Below are 26,935 nucleotides of genomic sequence, written 5' to 3' on the forward strand. Positions count from 1 at the left end.
CAGTACAGCCTATCACAGGTTCATTTGATCAATTTAGCTAACTATCATCCCTAACAGGATAAAATGGATAATAATTCTAGCTATGTTATCTAATTCACTCCTAGCATGAACTGTCTTCTCACAGTACAACTCATCACAAAAGCATTTGAATGCTTTAGCTAGTAATCCTCCTACAACAGTGAACATCATAAGAACATTAAATTGAACAGAAATTTTCTCAACATATGACTAAGGGTTTCATCTACACCCTAGCAAGAGAAATTAGAACATACTAGACATGGTGAACAAATACAATTGAAATTACTGAACTTGAAATTAAACAAGAAGTAACAGTAGAGAGCACTGGCTAGTCCAGGCCTCTAAGGTGGTGCTCTGGCTAATCCAGGCATACATCAACACAACACCCACAACCCATATTTATAGTTACAATTACTTTCCCCAAAATACCTAATTTACAAAATTAGGGTTTTGTGTTCTTCCCCAAATTCAACAGTAAACTAGGGTTTCGAATTTACCTAATTAGATGGGACAATTGCTCTTCGACCCATATTTCGTCTGCCTCTCCTGGTCCATTTCCATGCCCTAGCTTTTATCTTTTCCATCATTGATATCTTCCAACCAATTTCTTCAACTCACACGTCACTGTTGAGATGTGACGTTGCTGAAATTAGTAGACATATATCATGGATATTTGGTGGTAAAGATGGGTTGTGTTTGTAAGATGATTTGGTGGCGACAGGGAGTGGTGGTGATGATGGAGCTCTCTGTAGAGAGCAGTTGAAGAGGAGAGGGAGAGAAGAAGGAGAAGAAGTCGATGGGAATTAGGGATTAGGTTCTGTTTTGGGTGAAATAGGTTTAGGTGCTATGGTGTTGGGCGGATCAGCAGGGTTTGATGCACAACGAGGATGAGTGTTGGATTATCACATCTGGATTGAATCGAACGGCACGAGGGAAACAGGCTTGGAGCGACCGTTGGATTTGTGAAACATCAAAACTGATGTCTCATATTAGAGTAAGGTGCTGTAGTGTGAGTCCGACGTATCGAAATCTGATGCACATCGATGAATAGACTGTTGGATGCATCTGTGGATCCAATCTGACGTCTACATGAGAATGGGCTTTGGGTTTGAGTTTGGCTTGGGAGATAAGTTGGGCTTGGGATAATTCTGAGCCCATTTCTTCTTTAAGAACAATTTCTTCCTTGTTAAGCCCATTGCTAGCCTTTGAGTCTTCCATACCACAATCTGCGCTATCTTTCTGCCGGATTCTTTGTCGTGCCTTTGCTATTTTTGCTCCGCAACTCATCCAATCTTTATTTAGTACCTAAAAATACAAAATTAATTAATAAAAATATTTATTCTTGAAAACAATGAAAATACAGAATATGGGATAAAATGTAGAACTAATGCATAAAAGATGAGTTAAATGCCAATAAAAAGGGTGCAAATATATACAATATTTGGCACTCATCAGTGAGGAGATAAAAAAAGGAAGAAAATACCCGTACCTTGCATGGAGGATAATCAAAAATATTTTGCATTTACTCGAGAGATTTGGAGTCGCTATGGGTATAAATAAGTTGCTGGGAATCCTAGAAGGATATCGAGTGATTGGGGAGGCTACAGAGTCGAGAGAATTGATGCAGTGAAATCTGCAGCAGCAGCAGAAAAATAGTGAAGAACGAAGAACAGGCTTGCAAAGACAGTCGTTTTTCAACAGTGACAACGACACTTAGCCGTGGGTCTTATATCGACAGTGGTTGCGACACATAGTGACAGTCGTAGAAGCTACAACGTCAGTAACAGTTTATTGTTGTATCTGTAACAATTATAATTGTTACAAAAGCCCTGTTTTTATACCTTTTCTCCTTGTAAACACCTTTTTGAGCAATGAAATATTATTTTGAGAGTGTTTTCACCATGTGGAGCTAAATCCCAACACTGGGTCGACGGAGGAAGCCGGACTTCATACTTGGGTGAATTTGTTTTATTTTCTATTTGACTTTTTCACTTAATTAAAATAGAATTATGATTTGAAAAAATTATTTATTATTTTATTAGATGGGTCATGCTTGCTTATATGTTTGATGTCCCATGCTTACGATTTATAATTAATGTTTGGAGAATCTACCTTGGAAAGAATAAGAGTCGATGTTGTTTTATTTGTCGAGCGATAATTGTTTGAGAATGAACAATTGAACCTATTGATATGAGTTAGGACGAATCCTAGACCCAGTAACTCTCTATTTTATTCCTTTAAAATTAATCTTAACAAGTCTTAGAGTTCGAATCTTTACTACTACAACAACCACAGTAAAAAATCGTAATCATTTTGGCGCCGCTGCCGGGGATTTGTTTTTAGATTAATTTTTGAGGTTTATTTTTTTTATTTTTTAATTATTATTTGTACAGTATTTTCACTTTATTTTAGATTATTTTTTCCTTTTTATGTGTTTCTTTTTGTATTTCTTTTCAGGGAATTTTTGAGGATGATGACTTCTTTTGAGGAGTAGTCACCAAAGATGACATTGGCAGAATATAAGCGTAGAAATTCAAATCAGCATGCATCCTCATCCGAGATGACGCTTGGTGAATACATGCAGAGGCAACGGTATGGAGTTTTTGATCCACATGTGGTAAGTGAAGAATCTCCTTTAGAGATATACGAGAAGTATTATAAACACACACCACCTAGTTTGGAACAAAGATTGAGAGTTCTTTAATGTCAAAGATTATTTGCTGATGATGATGATGAATCATGTAGTGACTCTCTGTCCCATACTGAATATATAGATGACCCTGTGAATGATTGTGTAGATGATTCGTCTAATTTATTAGAAGAACCTATATCGCAAGATCTTTCACCCAACTTAGAGGTTGTTTCTAGTCCCCTAGACTTCCAAAAGTTACCTAATTTAGGGTTAGAATTATGTGCTTCAAGAATTTTGTTGGAATACTTTGCATCCAAATACCCAGAGGACGTCCCTGTTTCTAATACCGTGCATGAGCCAATTGACAATTTCCCAGTCCCAATAGTATCCCCATATTTTGTTCTTTATGCACTTCCTTGTGCAGTAAAAACTTGGTTTAGGGGTAAATCTTTGTTTTTGATAGTTTCAGTGTCTCCGCATCGTCATTTACAAATGTTGTATTTTGGGTCGATCCCCAAATTTTCAGGTTGTTAATTTTTGGGGATCCTTTTTTGTACATTCCAGTAGGTGTATTTTATTTTATTTTTATTTTTATATTTTCGTTTACTCTTTTTTCATCTTATGGATTTCCCATCTTAAATTTTGCATTGGATGACTCAATTACATTGAGGAAAATGTAATGTTTAAGTGTGGGGGAGTGGTTAACGTTTTACTTTTCTTTTTCAAGAATTTCCTTGCATGTTATGACCAGCTATGTAGCGGGTCTCCAAAAAAAAAAATGATCAGCTGTGTAGCGGGTCTACATAAAAAAAAATGATTGTTAGAGTTATGACCAGCTGTGTAGCGGGTCTTAAAAAAAATTATGACCAGATGTGTAGCGGGTCTCTCTATGTCTCTTATTATATGACCAGTTGTGTAGCGGGTCAGTTTTCTGTTTTGCTCGAGGACTAGCAAAATGTAAGTGTGGGGGAATTTGATAAGCACGAAAGTGCGATACATTTTCACCCATAAATACATTAGCTGGGACTCCTTTTATCACTAATAAACTTGTTTGTAGGTGTTTTTGTGAAATAAGCTCTTTTGGAGAAAGTTGCTCGGAAAGTGGTTTTTGTACCCCGGAGGACACGTGTTATTCAGACTCCCACCGTTGGATAAGGGGCACCTAAATTACTAAGGGGCACCCCAGGTCACCCAAAAAGTAATCTGCTATTCGTACCCTAGTTCAGGATTGGGGCACTTCATCTTCAACAATTCAAATTTTGAGTTTTGGCGGGAAATTTTGAACTTCACGGAACAGAATTAGGGTTTGTGTTTGTGGTTTGAATAATGAGATTCAATCACTGAAACTTCTTGGGTGAGTCTGTTAAAGCTTAACAGGGTTGGTATGATTGATGGAATTCATAAACTTTGGCTGGGTTTGCTAGAATCATGGATCTGAAGCAACACAGTTTTGGCGGGAAAGTTGTTCTTCACGGACCAGAATTAGGGTATGAGAGTTCGAAGCTTTGTAGTGAGATTTAATGGCTATACTTGTTTGGGATATCTCCATTAGGTGAAACATGGCCGGTAAGGGTCTTAGAATCAATCCAGGTTGGCTGGATAGTTGGATCCAAAGAAAACAGGGTTCACGGGTTTGACTGTATCTGCGTGTATTTGTGGAAGTAATTTAGCTGAAATTTAATCGGATTTCTGTTCGGAATTGGTTGAAACAGTGAAAGAATATTCTCGAGAGATATTTTTGGTATTTTGTTGAGATATTCTTGGTGGTAGCATGTGGCTGGATGGAGTTCAATTCATTCAAGAGTTGTGTATCAAAGTAATTGGAACATGTCAATACCAGCAGAGCGCGTGAGGAGATAAAAAAAGGAAGAAAATACCCGTACCTTGCATGGAGAATAATCAAAAATATTTTGCATTTACTCGAGAGATTTGGAGTCGCTATGGGTATAAATAAGTTTCTGGGAATCCTAGAAGGATATCGAGTGATTGAGGAGGCTACAGAGTCGATAGAATTATTGCAGAGAAATCTGCAGCAGCAGCAGCAGAAAAACAGTGCAGAACGAAGAACAGGCTTGCAAAGACAGTCGTTTTCCAACAGTGACAACGACAATTAGCCGTGGGTCGTATATCGACAGTGGTTGCGACACATAGTGACAGTCGTAGAAGCTACACCATCAGTAACAGTTTATTGTTGTATCTGTAACAATTATAACTGTTACAAAAGCACTGTTTTTATACCTTTTCTCCTTGTAAACACCTTTTTGAGCAATGAAATATTATTTTGAGAGTGTTTTCACCATGTGGAGCTAAACCCCAACACTGGGTCGACGGAGGAAGCCGTACTTCATACTAGGGTGAATTTGTTTTATTTTCTATTTTACTTTTGCACTTAATTAAAATAGAATTATGATTTGAAAAAAATTAGTTATTATTTTATTAGATGGGTCATGCTTGCTTAGATGTTTGATGTCCCATGCTTACTATTTATAATTAATGTTTGGAGAATCTACCTTTGCAAGAATAAGAGTCGATGTTGTTTTATTTGTCGAGCGATAATTGTTTGAGAATGAACAATTGAACCTATTGATATGAGTTTGGCCGAATCCTAGACCCAGTAACTCTCTATTTTATTCCTTTAAAATTAATCTTAACAAGTCTTAGAGTTCGAATTTTTACTACTACAACAACCACAATCAAAAATCGTAATCAATCACTTGTGGGTACAATTCATTTAGAGATTGGATTATTACATGGACAGGCAAAACAAGTTGCATCCAGTTCAAGCACCATAAAACCATACATTGCATTGCATACATCATGTGGGCTTTATGGAAACATAGATGTGATACTGTCTTCTAACATACTAACCCAAATGCATTTAGCATTTTACTAGGCATATAAAGCAATATTGTCAGTGGCAGCATCTTCATTTTAAACTTCATTTCAAATTTGATCCCTTATTGGAAAATGCCACCAAAGGGTTACTTTAATATTAATATTTATGCTTCTATATTGCCTAACTGTAGCATTGTGGGAATTCCCATTCTAATTAGAGATCATGCATGGAGATTTATGGAAGCCATGGGACTCCTCCAACATGCCAGAAACATAACTCAAGCAGAAGTATGGGGATTCTTACACGCTATATGAAATGGGCACAAAGATGTCAATACAAGAAGGTTATATTTTAAAATGATAAAAATAAGGTAGTGAATCTCCTCAAAAACCAAAATCTACATCCTCCCTGGTAGGATGATTGTATAATTAATAGGTGTATAAAATTATCAGATTAAAATCCCTACTGGACTTCTTTGTATGTAAATAGGGCTTGCAATAAAGTTGTTGGTAAAATGGCTAGGTACGTAAGAAAGAATAACTTAGATAAAGTGTGGTAGTTTTTTTGTCCATCGGAGTTCAGACCAGCTCTTGAAGCTGACTATGTTTGTTGTAGAGTATCATAATCAATAAATCTTGCTTCTTTATTGTCAAAAAAAAAAACATTGTTGACTCAGAAAAATCCTCATCATTTTTGCTTAAACGATTTCATCATCTATGATCGATGATTCTAAAATTTCATCGCCGATTAACGTCTTTTCAAAAATGAGCTTGGTTTGAACCAAGCATCAAGGCCGACGGATGATCCTTATCTCGCAAGAGCTTTTCAATCACAAGCAAAATCTATAATAAGAGAAAGATTATAAATATTTATTGTTGAAGAATAACAAATTGATCCAGGGAAAAGTAACTCAGACAAACTTCTTCGAGAATGGCTCTAATGAAAAAAATTAAGTGTCTCTTATTTGTTTATATTTTGTTTTGATTGATTTGAACTTGATTTAATATGTTAGAATAAGAAAAAAAAATTATATGACTTTTCGGTTACACATCAACAATCAACATGGTATAGTTGTTGAATGTCATGCCGACCGTGTATATTGTTCTTCGTATGAAATAAAATAATTAACGGTTGGCACTTTGTATTTGTTGAATGTCTTGTAGACAGTTAATGATATTCTTCATCACCAATATCGTTAACAATAGTTTCCATGTTATTCATTATATAGATATACATAGGAACCCAATAGGGATTCCGATCTTAATTGTGTTTCCATATTCAAAGGTAATATGTAAAGATGGTGCTAACCGTAATCTACTAATAAAATCACAATTTCTTGTTAATGCGTTATTTTCTCCTGTTAGTCATTTTAAATGAATGTTGAGTACAATATATTTATTTATACAAGAGAAGCTCTTGCATCTCTTTTTTTCTTGATAATAAAATATTAACCTTTTATAGCTTCAAGTAAGAAAAGAAAAGAAAATAAGATAGGTTTATCCAGTAGGGATGTGGTAGAAGGTGAAAATATAATTTTGAGAAAGAACATAAATATTGACTGCCCTACTGGTAGTGGCCTCTGGATCATTAGAATGTACCGTTTGGAGCTGCCATTTTAATTCGAGGCTTATATGGTTAAAACCATTTAATAAAGTATGATAAGGGTGTTCTAAAATTTAAAAAGATAAAGTTACCATATTTCCTACCTTTTTTGGGAGCATCGCTATCAAACTCACATGTTTTGGTATATCAAGCTTACTGTCATATTAGTTGAAATGATCAAAACAAAATCTTGAATTATAGCCTACTGAAGTCAATTTCAGACTAGGAATAAAGCATGGTAGTTAAATATCGGAATCTACCAATCTTCCTTGAAGACCGAAGAACAACAAAGACATCTACGGGAACTTCATCAATAAAGGTATGTGAAGACTAACTATTCTATTTACTTATATTATCTGTCATTTATCTACTAAAATAATATTGCATTATGATGAATATTGTAAAGAATAAATCTTGAGTTCAATATAATAATTGGTGAAAAGAAGAGGGTACCAAGTACACCACCAACGTTTTGTTCGAAAACCTGTATGCACAAACTTTCCACAATCAGTAGCACATATCAATAGTAAATATCCGACATACCCGATATCTGGATAATCTTTACTTGGACAATCTCAAAAATCAATATCCAAGTAGCAACCTAATATGTACCCAAACTGCTATTAGATCTGAATTCCTACAAGTACAAGTCTTTTAATCTTCGTTAATTCAAGATAGAAATTCTTCAAGGATAAATCTTGTAGGTTATACACAGTCTTTTGGGCTTAAAAACTTTCTAGGTTGTTTAACGTACTACTTGAGAAAAACAAAAAAGCACGAAAAAGAAATAACACAACTCACCGGAAATTTTTATCGAGTAAAATTGAGAAAAAACCCCGAACCAAGTCCAGAACTTGAACACCACAATGTATTAACTCCCTACAGAAACTAGCCTACCATGAGACTTCAGACTAGAATGTAATTGAGAGTGAATCAACCCTATGAGAAATTCAACCTAATTTGTTCTCTTTTACATAATACTAAAGTCATACGATATGTCTCAGTAGATAATATAAGTAAATGACATATTTAGTTTTCACATACCTTCGTCGATGAAGTTTTCGTTGATGTTGTTTTTCTTCAATATTTAATCTTCAAGGTCGTTTGATGAATTCTGATACTCAACTACCATGCTTTATTCTTAGTTTGATACTGACTCTAGTGGATTGTAAATCAAGATATAATTTTGATCAACTAAATATGACAATAACACCAAAACTTGTGATTTTGACCGAGCGATGCTCTAACACTTGTAAAAATTGAGTCTAAAATTTAAACAATATAGAACTTATGACATAATAATTAAGTTATATGAAATTTAAACAATAGAAACATAGCTCGGTCAAGCTCAAAAGTTTAGGTATATCGAGTTTGTTGTCATATTTAGTTGATCAAAAAAAATCTTGATTTATAGCCTACTAAGGTCAGTCTCATATTAGAAAAAGTATGGTTGAGTATCAGAATTTACCAATTTTCCTTGAAGATTGAAGACTGAAGAACAACGAAGAAATCTACGGAAACTTCAACAAAGGTATGTGAAGAATGACTACCATATTTACTCATATTACCTACCATTCTATCTACTGATACGGTGTCATATTATGATGAATATAATAAAGAAGAAATCTTGAGTTCAAGTTAATACTTGGTGAAAAGAAGAGGGTACATACCAATTAGACCACCAAGTTTTTGTTTGGAAACCTGTATGGACAAACTTGCCACAATCAATAGCACAGATCAACTAGTATATATCTGATAAGTGGAAAAGTTTTACTTGGAGGATTACAAAAAATCAATATCCCAGTAATAACCTCGTAAGTATTCAAACTGTTATAAGAACTGAATTCCAGCATAAACAAGTTTTGTAATCTTCTTTCAAGATATGAATCCTTCAATAATAAATCTTGTAGGTTATACACAGATTTTCGGGCTTAAAAACTATTTAGGTGTTTAAAGTACGACTTGTGATATTTATATCATAAAGATAAACAATCGAATGTAAGAAAGAAATAACACAAGACACAAGATACTTTGTTAACACTGAATATACAGAAAACCCCTGAAACCTAGTCCAGAACTTGAACACCAGACTATATTAAGTCACCAGAGACACTATCCAACCATAGGAATTTGGAATGTCATGTAATTGAGATTAAATCGATCCTATGAGAAATTCAGCTTGATTTGTGCTCCTTTACATCTCTTGGATCTCACAAGACCCTAAATTACCCTAGTTAAAGTCTTATACAAGCATAGGATTTTTTTCAACGTAAGCGAAGACTTTTTAACTATTCTGCCTCTAACAAAAAGATTATTGATTCTCTTTATATATATTTCGATCACAGTCTGGAAATCTATTATGAAAATTCCATCAAACCTCAAGGATCTGGAACACTTACACTCTTATCAAAGAGAATCCTAGATAACTACCACCCCAAAAGAACAATCTAAACAAATCAAACCAGAAGTGATTTATATATTTATCTTGTCAAATCACAAAGTTTGAGACGAAGAGTACTTTGTGATTTCTGTCTATCTTATTCCTGATAAGAACACGACACGGATAAAATAGATTTATCAGGTAAAAGGTAGTCTAATCGGGTTTCACGAATCCCTTGGTGAAGTTTTTCAAAGTCATACCTAAATACGGTTTCACCATTGGAAACCTAGGTTTTTAGAAGAAAAATCTAGCCCCAATTAGGACATGGAAAGATTGAGAGACTAGTGTGCATCAAGTCCTCAATTTATATTGATAAACAAAGAATGGAATCTTACAAACAAATCTAGATTCGTGAACTAATTTTCTTGTTTACGAATTGCTTTGTAACCAAACAAGCTTAACTTCTCCATATATATTATTGTACATGTAAGCATGTGCGAACTTTGGTTTGAATTACAAAGAAGATATGTGCAATCGTAAGTATACGTTACGCACCAAGTGGTTTATCAAGGAAATCGAAGTTTATGGAACAAACAAGCTTAAATCGAAGTTTTACTATCACAAGACAAAATCATGTCGTGAATTTCCCAAAATGGTTTGTGAACAAATAGTCATCTCGCAACTCAGAACCTTTTGTATCTGTGATTTTCTCAGCACACAAACTTGGAACTTATAAAAGTAATTAAGACTTGATGGATTAATCTCTAATTAAATTGTGTGCATGAACTGATTTGTCCAGTTCGCAAACTGTTGATTTTGATATGTTTTTGGATAATTTTGAATCCTCAAGTACACAAACTGATTTGGTCTGGTTTATCTTAATAGGTTTCTGGAAACTAATATTAACTTTACACGAGCTGATTTGGACAGTTTACGAACTTATCAATACAAAAATCCCTGGACTCTAAGAGGCCAAATTGTTTACAAACTGTTTGGACATTTCAGGAACTATTTTAGTCTTGAGAGTTATTAATTACTGAAGAATTCCTCCATTTGGTTACAAACGAAATTGAAAAAAAATGACAATTACAAAGATCATCCTGGGAACGATCCTTACTAACATTGTAGATTGTTAGTATCATTGAAAAATATATTTAAAGCAATTTATTGCACTTACGCCACACATCATTTTATACATTAAATGCTTGAAGTAACCAATAATTTTCATAGATTTTAGAAAATCTAACATAGTAGACAAGGGAGTTTGATATACTTATATTCTCTTAACTCTTTATTTCTTTAACATGTTTACTTATATACTTGGTGGGCATATTTTTCTTGTGTTTCTTCGGGGAATTTAGTTCATAGGTTGAGTATAGTCACGTTTAAAATGAGTACGCATTCAACTTGGATCCAAGTTTTCGTTAAGTAATTACTTATAGCAGTGTGCATTTAGCTGAAATCCAAGTTTATTTGAGATGAACCTATCCATCAACAATAAAGTAAGCTACATTAAGCCTCTATACATAAGAATGTCATGGGGACCAAATAAAAAAAATTCTTATATAAAATTTCGCCTGGAAAAATTAAACCATTGATTTTACTACATGGATTTAGAAAACATACTGATATGCAATTACAAGAAACAACTATTTGTCTAAAAATGTTTAAAGTGTTCACAAATTTCTTTATCTTTTCAATTATCGTATCTTCATCATTTTTGAGACATAAAAAGCAATTCTGGTTGTTCTGTTTTAATTTTTGTTCCTAGAAAGCGAAAATGGGTATTTAGATGGCTCTAGTTATCAAGGGGTACTTTGATACATGGAAAGAAATTTTTATTAGAGAGAAAGATCATACATACCCTAGCCTTTTATACTAGTCTTCCAACCAGATAGAGTCTAATGGCATGATAACGGAAAATCAAAAAAGATGTTATCTGAGTGACTCAGGTAACTGACAACTGAACTAAATACCAACTAAGTGTGGTGTAGAGTCTCAATACATGTCTCAACACACCAATTATCGAGTCTAACTACACTCGGTATGGAGCCAATTATTTGTCTTATAACCTCACAAACATGCTATTGGACAACTTCCCAAACACTTAGATACTGTGATTCTTTAAGAATTCTTCTGTTTAATATTACGAAGTTATATAGATGAACAACGGTATTTACAATCTATGAGAAACCCACCCTTAACACACAGCATAAAAAAAAATCGATATTGTTATGTGGGCCACTTCATCGTGGAAAAACCAAGCTAGATTATGTGATTTCTAATGAATTTCTTTTTAACGGAATGACAGGCGCATCACACGTGCATCTTGTTTGCATAAAAACTAGGTTTAGCTTGATAAAATTTATGCAATCATCACTAACAACATCTTTTTTATTATAATGTCAATTTTTTCTTATTCCAATCTATAGTTTATTCTTATTTATAACTAACCTAAATTAAGACCACAAAGTTTTATTCTTATATGAAAGTTACTTCCATATACGAAAGCTTTACTATGGGAATTTCAAAATAGACAACAACTAATTCCCAATAGCGCGTTCCACGCAAACGACATTTATTGGGATTTACAATGAAATTAAACATCATCCCTCGACAATTTTGATGTAGAACAACATAGTCATTTTGGAATTGTGTATTCAAACTAACTTCTGAATTTTTTGCTTTTAGAAGTCAAAAAATAATTTCTGGATATATATCCAAACAGCCTATTAAGTATTAACTTCAAAATGAGTATTCGTTATGTTCTCTCACACCTGTACAAAAAGTGAAATTGGGGATGATCTGTTTCAACATTAGGAAGGCCCATCTCCTTGTAAATCACATGAGTGCGCAGCCCTGAAACTAGGGGTGTAAATAATACCCGAAAATACTCGGCTTTCCTGTATCCGCCCGAGCCCGCCTGTACCCGAAGTAGCCCAAAGCCTGTTATGGCCCGTCATGGACCACCCGGCCTGGCCTGGATTAATATTTTGGGCGGTCTCGGGCTTTGCGATTAGTTATGATGCCCGGCCTGATACCCGGCCTGGAGCCCGGCCTGAAAGCCTTCTATGTGCCATTAATCATTTAATATCCTCTTAAAAGACTTAAAAGTTACAATTTTATAATTGTCAATTTTGTGTCAAGAAAAATAAAATATATAATTGCTTTTGTACTTATAATTAACATTTTCAAAACATTAATGGTAATATATTTTCTTATTAGAAAGTTTATTGTACCCTAATTAATTATTTATTATAGGCTAAATTAAATATTTGTCAGTGTAATTTAAATATAAAATAATACTATCACTTATGATATACGATGTTGGAATGGAAAGGATATTGTATTTAATACCGTTCATTTGAAAATTTAAACTTCAAAAAAAAAAATCAAAATAGTGGCCTGTCCGGCCCGATCTGGCCTGCCCGTATAAAAATCGGGCTTTGGGCGGTCTTTGGGTAGCAAATTATCTACTTGTGCCCGGCCTGAATTTGTTTACGGGCTCACAAATATTAAGTCTGGCCTGCCCGGCCTGTCTTAGTTTTTGGGTCGGGCGGCCCGGTCTGCCCGAATTTACACCCCTACCTGAAACAAACTTACTCGATTACTGACTGTAAGTCTCTGTTGAGAGTAGAAGTGAAAAGGGAGATTAGGAAGCACCGGTCTACCCGAAATGCTCTCTATGTAAGAACTTGTTTGTTTGCAGCTGACTCGGCGTCTGAATCTGAGTCAACCCCTGACTCGGACCGAGTCAGCAGTCAGACCGTTTGTTTTCCATTTTGAGTCAGATCTGACTCGACCTCTGACTCAGACATAACTCCTGATTCGGACTCATTTGAGTCAGGTAACAAAATACCCCTGACTCATGGGACCAAACCACTGACTCACTTATTTCCGAGTCAGATGAGTCAAATCTGACTCAAAACAAACATATCGACTCAGATCCAGATGAGTCAGGTGATTTCACTCAGATTCAGATGATTCAGATCCAGACGACTCAGATGAGTCAGGAGTAAACAAACATGGTGTAACTCTTCCTCTTGAAAATGACTCACGCAGCCGTGCGTTCAGCACAAAGAGAACTATTCCTTCGCGTTTTACTAATGAATACCGTGTGTAGCTTGCCGTTTACAAGCGGCATACGTCTATTTTTCGAATGCACAATTGGGGATACTAAAACTAATCGGGCGATATAGGAAAAAGATAAAATCAGGATTTAAATAGTAAATCAAGATCACCCCCTATCCGGATAATTTATATAATTCTCAATCTACCCCTTATTAATCATGTTTAGTGGTTAAATATAATTAGTTAAGTTAATAGAATAGTTTGATAATCATTAGAATAAATCATTATCATTGAACTTGTCGATGTAACGACATCAAATCAACATATTTATGATCATGAAGGTTTAGGTGAAGAATCAACCCAGGAACGTAAACAAGCTGAACATATAAGTGTTCCGATTACTTATATATACGCATTAATGTATTGAATTTGATTTTTTTTTGCATTGAATTCGCCGTTGTTGTGCCTGAAAAACTCAGTGCAGGCATGGTAAAAGTATGAATATCATGCCGGCAGTGAGACCAAATCGGCATGGTATTCATACTTTCACCTTGCCGATACACAATATCCCCAAATTTTAAAATTGTAAGTACACTGCCGGCACAGAGGGTTCACTATCGAGCATGCCGGTAGTAGTGCCGGCATGGTCGATTCCCAAGTGTACCGTTCCGGTTTGAGAACAAAAGTATACAAAAAATTTGTCTAAAATAGCAAGTATCGGCATAGTATTCATACTAAAAAACCATGCCGGCACTAGTATCGGCATGGTGTTCGTCCAAAGAAAACCATGCCAGCACTAGTATCGGCATGGTGTTCATCCTAAAAAACCATGCCGGCACTAGTATCAGCATGATATTCATCCTAAAAAACCATGCCGACATTAGTATCGGCATGGTATGCATCCTAAAAATTATGCCGACACAAAAAAACTGTAGGGTATTCATCATGAACACAAGCTGCGAGTGGATTGAAACAGTATGATTCTAACCCAAACGAAGTTTTAAAACAATAACAACACTTTAAATATGATTGGGTATCATGTACCTTTTCAATAATTTTTAATTTAGATGGAAGGGTATTTTAGTATTTCCCGTCTCCAAAAAACGCGGACACTAATCGATGGGTTTAATAATTCATATCCTCCGATTAGTTTTAGTATCCCAATTGCGCGTTCTATTTCTTTTAAGGGTTTTTTGTTTTTTTTTTTAAGAGTAGAGGAACCCAACAATTCTCAAATCCAATAGGGTTGTGAGGCTTGTATTTGTTGCAAACCTTTCTCACATGCATCAAGACAAAATCTAGCAACTTGTTATGCTTGAAATCACATTTAATCCAATGGGTGTAAATGAACATTATAGGACATTTTTTTCTCCAGCTTCGTTGAGCTTGAGCTGATTTGGAATCTCAACAAATGTTGTTAAAATTGTTGAGCCATGACCATATAGTAAGTATGTCACTGTTCGTAGAACTGTTACACTTCCGTTCATAGTCACACCTACCGAAGGATTATTGAGATTGTAAGTGGGAGTTGGTATTTTAATCTGAATTCTAAACTGGACTCATCCCAATACTCATGCCCATGGACTCATCTCACTTCAATCCAGTTTAGCACAAGGCAACGAATTGAAAAGAACCAAACAACGAAGAAAAAACTAGAAGTTCTAGTTCATTCAAATGAAGATGACGATAAATAGATAGCTAGAGCGCTAACTGCCAAGTCTTCCTTGAACAAAAAGAGGAAATAAGTATTTGGAAGGAGTTAGGTTACAAGTCATTCTACAAATGGGCACAAGAAAAACTTGAATTTTCAATCAATTATAGGAAAATGGATGCAGGGTTAGTACCAGTTCCAGTGATGGGGATGGTAGCTAAGCCAAATGCACCAAATATATATGACATATATAGTGAACCTACACTGACCATGTACCTACTCCAAAGAGCCGTGTACGCAACTGGTGAACTCAACAAAGAACAAACCACCTTAGGCCTCTATATAAACCCCGAATAGCATTTTCATTCCCTTCACTGAACGACATAACCTTGAGGAGGTTGTACTTAAAGCTATAATGGCTGCAAACCGTAAGATTGAGGTTGAATTTAAAGTTAAATGCTCTGCGGAGAAGTTTTACTCTATGATGACTCGTGATGCACTCAAGCTTCCAAAATATGTTCCTCGTATTATCCACAATGTCCAAGTTGTCTCTGGAGAAGGTGAACTTCGTTTAGATTGTCTCCAATTATCTTCCTCTTGTTCTGTAAATTCGTAATGTAATTCTTAGCCAAATTGTTGTTACAGATAATAAACCTTTTGGTGTCAGGATGAGAGCAAAGATAACGGCGATGGACCATCAAAACATGTCATTAACTTTCACAGTTGTTGACGGATATCTCTCGGATGATTACACAAGTTTTTCCAACACACTTACTATCACGACACCAACACAGAGGGATGGAAACTATAATTGCGTTGTCAAGTGGTCTGTACAATTTCAGAAAGCAAATGAAAATGTAGCTGATCCAACTTACTATATGAAAATGCAGGAAGATTTAACCAAGGAATTGGACGCCAATTTGCTCAAGGAAGGCTAGACAAGATTGATCATCTACGTAGATGCATGTTTATGCTTGATGTTTAAACATCTAAATAAAGTTGTAATATGGGTTTACCAGATATATTTATCTAATCTAATTTAGTAAAATGCTTAAGCATGGTGAGGATATTCGGCAAGGAATAGTAGCAAGGGGATTTGTTTTTCTAAAGTTGCCGATTCAATATAAATCATCTCACACCCATATTTTGTCCAAAGAGACATTCATCCTGCTGCAACAAGATTATAGAGGCCCAACTTCTCAACCCATGAAAGCAGGATATAAATGAGAGCAAGGTAATATTAGTCCCGCATAGGTCAGGCAAGAAAGAACAGGAGAAAAACAAACCTATAAGTTAAGCTTGAAATTCGACTAGAATTTCATACTTACCTGGACGGGGTCTATGATTGATCATGAAGGATCATGGCCTAGGTTTGTGACTCCCATTGCACTTTGGGAGGGCGCTGGCCTAAGATCTCCAAGGAAACTCTACGTCATAATTTGTTTCTGAGGGGTAGGCGTCCGCGCCAGCCCTGCCAATATTATAAGTCCAATCATTGCTGCTGAGGCAGTGCTTCCCTTCTCAGTGGTGCTGCTCGCCAGCATTAAAAAGAAAATTTATATATATTGCTAGCAAGAAAATGGTAAACACGGAAACTCACTGAAATCATAAGCAGCTTAAAAAAATTACATTTTTTCATTGGATGCAATTCCAACATGCGAATGGGTTTTGGTTGCAGGCTTAGCTAATTCAGGAGTTGCAGGCTTAGCTAATTCAGGAGTCCCAAATGCGAACCTAAATCTTAGAGTTGCATCACCTGCTGCAGAAGCTACAGCACATCCGTCTGGACTATGAGCCATGAATATGACTCTTGAAGTATGACCAGTGAGATCAGCAATCTTAACCATCGACGGATACTTCCGCAAGGTTGTTCTCTCTCATTTTTCCTTCACAATACCAGTATCGACAGATTTCAAGCAAGCTCCAGTGTGGGTGTTCCAGAATTTAACATGTCCATCAGCTGCACCTCCACCACAAGCAAGCAAGCTAGCCTGGAATGGCACCAAGCTAAGGCTCTAACCATAGTACTGTGATCTTCCAGCCTGCGAAACCACTGAGTAGGAGAATTAAAGACTCTAGGAGTTTACTTGTGCTATATATCACTTCAGGTCAAAAAATTAAGCAGAAACATTAGGACATGCAGGCAGCAGATAGGGGTACGTATGTAACAAGAGTTGAACAAAAGATACCTTGTTCAGACAGTTAATGCAAGTAACAAGAGTCTTCACATTTTCACTGACTAATTAAATGGGAAGTGTTTAGGCACAGTTAAAGAAGGTTTTACTAGGAAATACTGGAAAATTTATACACAGCAAATATAGTGAAACACTGCTCTGCTCTGCCTCATTTGACACCTAACAAAACGAGAATCATAAGATTCATAACTCATACAGTAGGAAGCATGACATGAGGACAAATAAGTCCAAATTTGGAAAGAAGGATACCTTTGCTACCATATCTTTGGCAACACGAAGCAATAACAATTTCAACTGAATCTTCCATCAATGCTTTCGGGAAATTAGATAACGGATGAATTTCATTACAAACTAACGAAGCAAACTAACAAAATACCAGAACGAAATCTCTGATTATTAAGCATTTCAACTATCACAGAAAGAGAAGCTTCCCTAATTGACGAATCAGAATCGTCAAGCACCTTACACTTGAGATCTGATTGAAGAAACTATTGCAGAGAAAACAACTTAGGTTTATTTCAAGTAGAATTAGAAGTCCTAAACAGGCCAGGACAAAAAAAGAAAAAAAACTCGTGTCTCTCTTACATTCTATTTAAAATCAAATGGTCAGAGAGACTAGAATCTTGCCTGTATGATTTGAAGTTGACCAAGAGTAAAATGAAGGATGATAACAGATGGATCTAGATCAAAGAAAAGAGAGAAACTAAAAAGTAGGTGATACTTTTGCGCGCACATAGGTGAGCATATCAAGCCAAATGAAGGATCACCTAGTTAAACTTTAAAGCAGGAATGATTTTATTTCTAATGAACTAATTTAATAAATAGAATAAGTGGGATTAGAAACTTCTTTGAGGTCACAACAATAATAATTCAAGAGAAGACGGGGTTGCCTGGTGGTATGTCACTGGGAAATGTATCAAAATTTTCTGGGTTTGTAGTCTATGCCTTCAGTTGTAATGAAATCTAATCCATGGTTAGTAATAACAATGGAATAACACATAATCTGATCCTAATGATAAAAATGGAATAACACATAATCTAATCCCTGGTTAGTGAACTGCCAGCAAATTAGGAGAAAACAGATCAATGACTTAGGTGTAAATATGTCGCACACACCTTGGTCCAAATGGAGTCCTCATTAGCCAGAGAATCTTCAATCAACTGGTGAAGTGCCCCACGTTTCCTTATGCTTGCATCCCCATCATTTCCCTTAGATACCTATGTATAGATTAAAAAACAGGCTCATTAAGCCAGAGAATTATTTCCATCAAAAAACAAAGCAGTTTGTTCCTTGAGTTACCTTGGTGAAGAATCTGAGGAATGCTAGGGCCAGCTTCAGTAGACGAGGTGACTTAACAGGTGAAACCTTCTCAAGACTAGAAACTGTGCCTAAAGAATTTTCATTCGCAGTTTCAAATCAGCCATCCCACCAAGATCCGAGGACATGTACCTGTTTATATTTACACGTGAACTATCCAAATACACGCTAAGATATACAGTTCCAGGCTGGGTTGTCCAAGATGTTCTGTTTTCAGCTGAGGGCATTGTACATTAGATCCTTCTTGTAGAAATAGGGCATCAGTTTTAGAACCAGCCTCAAAACTGCAGACACTGTGTTCTGGGACAATTCCAGCAGTCCATTTCTGAGACCATAGCTATCAAAGGAACCCACAGAATACCTTTAAGTTACTTTTCTTCGAAACGACAGTCTATCTCTTTTGGGAGGAAGTTCCAACAATATCTGACTGGTCATAGAGAGATCAGTAACACTGTCTGTCTTTCTTGCTTTGTACAAAAATCATAAGGTCAACCTCTATAAACGGGCTGTACTACTACAGCGCTCGTCTGATGGAATTCCTCAACTGATACACTGAGAATGAAGTTGAGAACTGATGTTGAATCATAAATATAAATTCAATGTTGTTCCCATCTATGATGTAAGTGTTCCCATCTATGATTGTGCTCAGATGGGTTTGCAGACGGCATATCTGGGTAATGTACCATATGTCAAAGACGGACGCGTTTTACAACAAGCATGCCCATTATCATACAGGAAATACACCACTCGCATTAGTCTGGAAAGAAGAGAATTGTAGCCAATACGTTATCAACGAAGAAAGTAAAGGACAAACTCCTCATCAACAGGTGGTTTTGGCTTTGAATCATGAAGATGGAAGTCTTACTGCATCAGATGATCCTCCGGTTGTCTTTGGATGGTTAAGTCACGAGTTCATCCTGAAGTCTCATCTGAAACAAAGAAACTTTATGCATCTTACAGTTGGTGATGGAGGCATGTCTTCTGTGGATGGAAAACTTGAAAAGGCTGATTTGCATTACACCAACCAGGCTTACCGCGCACGTGCTTCCGCAGAAAGTTATTCTGAGATCCTGTTTTAGTATGCCGCCCGGCATTCTCCCCTTGGAATTGAAGACCTAGTTGCATCCATGGGTTCCTTCCTGGATGGTCTTGCGGAGGAAGCCAAAGATGTGGAGATGATCTGATGACAAAAATGCAATGGTGGGTGTCAATTTTTCTTTTCCAGACATGCATCCATATTGTCATTGTATAATAAAATTGTATTGCAGCCTAAGTAACCTTTTCCATCTATTTGAGGGTTAAGTATAACTGTTGCCCTTTCACCTGACTTGATTACCCTTCCCTCTTAACCCTACATGTTTGAATGTCAAACAATTGTTGAAAAGACCAACATATTTGAATCACAGATGTGGATCAAAAAAAACCTTTGAAATGGCAGGAATCGACCAAACTTAGTTTCCTAAATACTTGATTTCTTTTTCGTACATACTAGTATTCCTAAATCAACAAGTATCATATGAATATACCTTTTACATGTTTCGACTTATATACACACCCAATATTGTTTCAGCTTATAACGCTATGCACGACTAATGTTATCAAAACTGAATCTGGCGTGAATCGAACACGCAACCTTCTGATGTAGAGTCAGACACGCTACCATTGCGTCACAGATTCACATTGAAATATTGATTAACATGTTTCCAGATATATGAGATCACAATGCCCAATGATTTTGGTTTCAAGTTATTCCGAAAGAAAAGACATCCCTACCAACACAAACTAACTGTCTAATAAGAGTTAGGACAAAAGATAACTTGGTCAGACAGTTCATGCAAGTAAGAAGAGTCTTCTCATTCTCACAGACAAATAAGGGTACAATAACCTGCCAAAACCTCAACTAAATGAGAAGTGCTTCGGCACAGCTAAAGAAGGTTTTAGTAGGAAATACTAGAAAGTTTATAACACATGAAACATATTAACTCACAGTTAGGCATCTGAATGGATCTTACTGAGACAAAACTAATGTTAAACACTCCTTCGCTTCACTTGAAACCTAATGACAGATGAAGCGAGGATTATAACTCATACGGTAGGAAGCATGACCGTGATTCTTTCTGGAAATTAGATAATGAATGAGTTCCATTACAAACTAACCAAGCCAACTAACAAAGTAGCAGAAAAAAATCTCACTAACCTGATTATTTTGAACTATCACACAAAGAGCAAGTTCTGTAATTGACAAAAATGAATCAAGTACAACAGCTAAGATCTGATTGAAGTACTGCAGAGGAAAAAACTTAGGTTTGTTTCAAGTACAATAAGAAATCCTAAAAGGGCCAGGACAAGAAAAAATAAATCATGTCTCTCTTACATTGATTATTCCCAACACATAAACTCAAACGGACAGAGAGACTAGAACTCCACTTTCGTGATTTATAGTTGATCACGAGATTAGAGTCCCACTTTCGTGATTTATAGTTGACCACGAGTAAAATGAAGAATGATAACAGATGGATCTAGATCACCTAGATAAACTTTGAAGCAGGACGATTTTATTTCTAATGAACTAATAGAATAAAATACAAAAGTGGGATTAGAAACTTCTTCGTGACCACTACAATAATAATTCAAGGGAAGACAGGGTAGCCTGGTGATAAGACATTGGAAAATGTATCCAGTTTTAACGACAACAATGGAGTAATACATAATCTAGTCCATGGTTTGCAATCTTCCAGCAAATTAGAAGAAAACAGATCAACGATTTAGGTGTAAATATGCACGCACCTACGTCCAAATGGAGTCTTCACTAACCAGAGAAACTTCAACCGACTGGTGAAGTTCCCCACATTTCCTCATGCTTGCATCCCCATCATTTCCGTTGGATACCTATAGATAAATAAAGAAAAGGCTCATTAAGTTCAATGCTTATAAAAGGAGTAAAAAGGGGTCTTATGTGGGTGTCAAGCCAGAGAACTATATCCTTCAAAAACACAGCAGTTAATTCCTTTAGTTACCTGGCGCAGAATCTGAGGAAGCTAGGGCCTGCTTCAGGAGACCTTTGCTACCATATCTTTGGTAACATGAAGCAGTTTTTTCAATTACAATCTCAATTGAAGCTTCCATGGATTCTTTCTGGAAATTAGATGATGGATCAGTTTCAATACAAACTAACCAAGCCAACTAACAGAGTACCACAATAAAATCTCAATAACCTGATTATTATGCAATTCAAATATCACTGAATGAGCAAGTTCCCTAATTGAAGAATCAGAATCGTCAAGCACCTTACACTTAAGATCTGATTGAAGCACTGCAGCGAAAAAATTTAGGTTTATTTCAAGTACACTAAGGAATCCTAAACAGACCAGGACAGAAAATAAAACTCATTTCTCTGTTACATTGATTATTCCCAACCCATAAACTTTTATATAAATAAAATGGTCAGGAGACTCGACCACGAGTAAAATGAATAATGATAACAGATGGATCTAGATCACATAAGAGAAACTGAAAAAGTACCGAATGATACTCTTGCGCACACCTTCGTCTAAATGGTGCCCTCATTAACCACAGAACTTCAAACCAACTGCTGAAATGCCCCATATTTCCTTATCATTTCAGTTATACCTATAGATAAATAAAGAAACAGGCTTATTAAAGGTGTCAAAAGGGGTCTTATGCGGGCGTCAAGTCAGAACTATTTCATTCAAAAAAACACAGCAGCTAGATCCTTAAGTTACCTGGTGAAAAATCTGAGGAATACTAGGGCCAGCTTCAGGAGAAGAGATGACTTTAACAGGTGAAAGCTTCTCAAGAATAGAAATTGCCTCAGGAGAACTTTAATTCCCAGGCTTCAATTCAGTCTTGTCTTCCCACCAAGATCCGGAGGACACGTGCCTGCTTATATCTCCACGTGGAGTTGACAAAGAACTCTCCAAACACACGGTATCATCTACAGTTTCAGGCTGGGTAGTCCAGGCTGTTTTCTTTTCAGCTGGGGTATTGGTGTTGTACATCAGATGCTTGCTTGTAGATATAGGAACACCAGTAATGGAACCAGCCTCAAAACTGTGGTAGATGTTCTCATGAGGTTCATCGGAAGGAGCTTGACCAGCAGAGAATGTTCTGGGATGATTCCTGCAGCTGTTAACAATTTACTAAAGTATGCACCACATTCTCAGATTGCAAATAGGCCAATTGACCAACAAAATATGTAGATAAGAAATCAATACAGCTTAACAGTACGCATAATCTTTATCTAGTGGTACTCATTAAAAAGTTTATGTGATCCTAAATCGAACCTTGAAACGCATAAATATTTATGATACTCCTTCAAAAGGCCATTGAAGCTTACCAGTTAATAGTTAAGGAACTGTAACCCAATCCTCTTGAGCAATGAATATATTAATCAGCACAGTCTCTAATGAAAATAGGAAGAACTACATATTCTTTGCTCACCGGGTTACAGATACAAGCAGTATTATCTAATTTATCTAGGTGTCCATATAAACGGACTAAACCATTAACCGAACCAATAACCAATAAGAAGATGTAAATGGAGGGGCAAAATTGATCCTTGTAATGCAATGTATAGGTGTCTCATCATGTTTCTCATTATACTCAAAATAGCGAAGTTGTTGATTCTTAGGTGCAACAAGAAAAGTTAACTTACCAGAATCAGCAGAGTGATTAAGAAAAGTTTTGAGGTCATTCAATCAATCGAGCACAATAAGCTTAACATTGTTATCACTCTGAGATTGTAGAAGTTGGAAGCAGCCCTGACAGCCGTTGGTGCAGATGAAGTCCATCAATAAATCTTGATCAGCTTCAGCCCTGAAGCAACATTGCTATCACCCAAGAAATCCATCAATAAATGAACCACAGTGCCGGCAATTTCAGGAAATTTTATGGCACAAGAATGAATAGCTTGAACAAGCATTTGACGGTATTCCCCATTCTTCGCACTCTTGGTGCTCTGAGTCTTCACAACTTCCTTCTTCAGTGCTTGAACAACTTCATCAATGTTCCGAGGAGTTATCAGTTCAAGAGCAATGTCAATTGCTTAGATGAAAGCGCTTTCTCAATCAAGAAGCATCAACAAGAAGCTGCTCACCTTGAGGAAGTTCAATTATAAATCGACATAATTGCCAAAATTGCATTTCTTCTGATAAAATGATGGCGATGTTCAATATAGACGGGATCAAAGGCTCGATAATTTCAGTCTCATTCAAACGACAAAGAAATCTAAAGTATGTATTCATTTGGATGCTGAAGATTATTTCTTAAATTCCGACAAATCAAGATCATCTTAGGTAAAACTTTTCAATTTTATCAATAATTTTAAAGAAGCAAACAGTTTGTGAATTGTATGATCTTCTGATGGTAAAAAATAACGAACAATAGTTATGAAGAGTTGAGAAAGAAGCGTTTCACCACTGATGATTCTTCAATTGCGCTGGTGTTCCCTTGTCGAAATGAATCAACAAACTACAAGATTTTTCCACCTTGTAATTCGATTACCCTAAGATGTCGAAATCCGTCCCCAATGCAAACTAGATCCACCCGATTTGCATATGAAATGCGCGACTAAAATACAGGGAATTCTCGGATCTGAGAATTTTGGGCGACTGTTTCGAGAGTAGTTTTTCTTTTTTTGGGTGTTGTGGAGAGGGTAAAGTTAATGAGGGGAACCGAGTACTTGAAGGAGCACTTGGGGCTGACGATTCCAGGTAGGGTTGCACAACGGTCGGTGGGTGCGGTTTTGAGGCAAAATCGTTGACCGAACTGCATATGTGTCGGTTTTCAAAATGAAAACTGAAACCGAACTGTGGTGTTTTCGGCTCGGTTTTAAACCGAGCCGACTCGGTCCGGTTTTTGAGATGGTAAAATCGGTTATAACCGACTGAAATTAGTTTCAATAGAAATTGCAGAATGATACATAAATTAACGGACGAAATAAAAATCCAAACTTAATTGCATAGATAATCTTCGTTGTTTAGAAATTTCGATCTCAAAATCTAATCAATCAAACAACAAAATATTATCGTAAAAGAACAACAAACAAACAGATTCATTACCATAAAACTTGAAACTTGAAGATTGAGTAATAAAATGATCTTGTATAGAGAAGGTGTTTTATTGTTTGAGTTCTTGACATCTTAGATTTGTTATATGCATCAACAATAGAATCGAACCCCCACAGTTGTTGATGTTGATATTACGGTTGCAGGTGCTACTGGTTGATGGTTGAAATCAAGAAAATAGGGGGGGAGTAATCGAAGAAGAAGAAGGTGATTATGATGCTGGTAGAGTGATGTTTATGATGTTGTAGCAATTAGTGGTGGCGTCGACGGCGAGAAGAGTAGAAGAGAAGAGCTGCCGCTGGAGAAGAAGAAAAAAGAGGACTAGTTTTGTTTCCAGAGTTAGGGCATATTATATATATAACGATGGACGCCTAAGATCTTATTAGATAAGTGGTTAATATTGATCGGTTTAAACGGTTCGGCTCGGTCAGTTTCTATGATCAAACCGAAACTGAACTGAGAGATCAACGGTTCTGATTTTTAAAACTGTGACCTATGGATGTTCGGTTCGGTGCGGTTTCGGTTCGGCTCGGTTGTGTGCAGTCGTAATTCCAGGTTGATATGGTTAAATCCATTTAAACTTGTATGATATGGAGTGTCCCTCGAAGTAGAGAAGTGATTTTACTTTTTCGGCAACAGAAATCAATCCTTGACCAAATTTCCTAGCCTTTATATTTCTAGAGTTTGAGTACTTTTACCAAGCACCCTCTCAATTCAGATCGAGCAAAATTCTAGTTTTGGAACATAGGTACTTTTTAAGCTATCAATTTGCTTGAGATGTCAATTTGATCGAGCAAAATTCTGAACACTTGCTTTTGAGCTGTCAATTTGCTTGCAAGGTATGGTCTCTTATCCTCCCTAGCCGTTCCTCTTGGATTCCACCAATTCTGCAATTGGCGCAAACCTGGTCAAGTAACACCATCACAGGACCTGCTAAACTGATTTGGACTTGGTTCTTGTCGCCGTTCTCTGGGCAATTTGGAATGAGCGTAACGCAAGAATTTTTCAGGAAAAATCCCAGTCATACTTTCAAGTAAGTGTCAAAGTCAAAGCGTCTCTTCTTGCATGGAGTTTAGCCTTCAAAAGAAACTTTAACTTCAGGTTATCCCACTGCATCTTTTCTTGGGATAACATTTTCGTTAACACATAGTTGTAATACTTTTGTTCCTCTCACTTCCATCCCATTCTGGTTGGAATGTATCCCATTGTTATCTCTTTTCGTTTTCCAGTTTCCCTTTATGCTTGTATCTTATACTTGTAATTCTTTCTCCTCTTTTTAATAAAATTCTCCTTTCACGATCAAAAAAAAAATCTTGTTTTTTTTTTTTTTCAGAAGTAGAAAAGGCAAATTATATTAAGAGACAAAAGTCACCAGAAGTGACAATTGCCAAAACCTCCGGACCGACCCTGCTTGACATCTCGATGTATGTCCCCGTGTTAGTATATGTTCACCAATCCTTTCAAAACATCTCGTAAAATAGTAGACCTGAAGATGATACCTTTAGAGATAAAGAAAAATACTATTATTCCTACTGAGTTTCCGAATTGATTTATTACCCATATCTTGATGCTAGAAAACCTTTATGACATACAACTGATGGCATATTGAAGGGAAATGGAACTGCCGCATTCTTTTACTGGTGAGCTGATGGACTTCAGTGTTTAAAAATGCTAGCTAGCTCACAATCAAGTTAAATGTTTGGAATTTTATTTTTTTTAATCGTTAAATTAATTTTTCAGCTGTTTATATGCAGACTGTAGTTGCTTGATTCTAACACAATAGTACAAAGCCTGCACCCCAACACAAAAACGCAACAATTGGTAGTGCCATATCCTTCAGCAGACTCATACCGCTGTCTCCCTCACTCTCCATCAGAGATTACCAAACTGATGATTTTGCTTTCTGTGTACGTCCCATGTTGCCTTTGTTTTGCAAATCAGGTTCAGAAGTCTAAAATCTTGAATTCTGTTCCCAAACACCCTTTCGATGTATGTATTACTAGTGATAGCTAGAAAATGAACATATGTGTTGGTGGAATTCACAAGTTATTATTTGTTAGCAATACCATAAATGTATTTTATAAAGAAATTTCTGATCCAATAAAGGTGTTCTAGAGTTAGCAGTCAAATTAAAATACTGTATGTG

General features: G+C 36.2%; 1 protein-coding gene, 1 long non-coding RNA gene, 1 other non-coding gene and 1 pseudogene across 9 annotated transcripts; 3 read left to right on the top strand and 1 right to left on the bottom strand.

The window, feature by feature from the left end:
* Positions 1 to 13,527: 13,527 nt before the first annotated feature.
* LOC113300683 lies at positions 13,528 to 13,643 on the top strand. The gene has a single exon (XR_003335890.1). It is a non-coding gene; the product is annotated as a U5 spliceosomal RNA (small nuclear RNA).
* A 1,905-nt stretch (positions 13,644 to 15,548) lies between these two features.
* LOC113300347 (major latex protein 146-like) lies at positions 15,549 to 16,238 on the top strand. Its single transcript, XM_026549571.1, has 2 exons — positions 15,549 to 15,750; positions 15,836 to 16,238. The coding sequence occupies exons 1-2, from the start codon at positions 15,606 to 15,608 to the stop codon at positions 16,126 to 16,128; spliced, it is 438 nt and encodes a 145-aa protein (XP_026405356.1). The 5' UTR covers positions 15,549 to 15,605; the 3' UTR covers positions 16,129 to 16,238.
* A 129-nt stretch (positions 16,239 to 16,367) lies between these two features.
* Positions 16,368 to 25,100, bottom strand: LOC113300348. 7 transcript variants are annotated; one of them, XR_003335726.1, is made up of 11 exons: positions 23,379 to 25,100; positions 22,447 to 22,849; positions 22,226 to 22,333; positions 21,919 to 22,016; positions 21,721 to 21,838; positions 21,491 to 21,592; positions 19,569 to 19,883; positions 18,686 to 19,460; positions 18,502 to 18,603; positions 16,820 to 17,232; positions 16,368 to 16,720 (listed from the first exon to the last, which is right to left on the bottom strand). It is a non-coding gene; the product is annotated as an uncharacterized LOC113300348 (long non-coding RNA). The 7 variants fall into 7 exon arrangements; XR_003335727.1 differs by having other exon boundaries at positions 16,706 to 17,232; positions 19,569 to 19,632; positions 19,738 to 19,883; XR_003335728.1 differs by having other exon boundaries at positions 16,706 to 17,232; positions 22,447 to 22,843.
* Positions 16,511 to 16,665, top strand: LOC113300748 (annotated as a pseudogene).
* Positions 25,101 to 26,935: the final 1,835 nt, after the last annotated feature.

The sequence above is a fragment of the Papaver somniferum genome, chromosome 7, assembly GCF_003573695.1.
Source record: "Papaver somniferum cultivar HN1 chromosome 7, ASM357369v1, whole genome shotgun sequence".
NCBI classification, from domain to species: Eukaryota; Viridiplantae; Streptophyta; class Magnoliopsida; order Ranunculales; family Papaveraceae; genus Papaver; species Papaver somniferum.

Excerpts from the sequence above, each read along its gene's own strand:
- LOC113300347 (XM_026549571.1), top strand. The coding sequence starts at position 15,606 with ATGGCTGCAAACCGTAAGATTGAGGTTGAATTTAAAGTTAAATGCTCT. Across the intron at positions 15,751-15,835 it reads CCAAGTTGTCTCTGGAGAAG|ATAATAAACCTTTTGGTGTC; the intron begins GTGAACTTCGTT and ends TTGTTGTTACAG.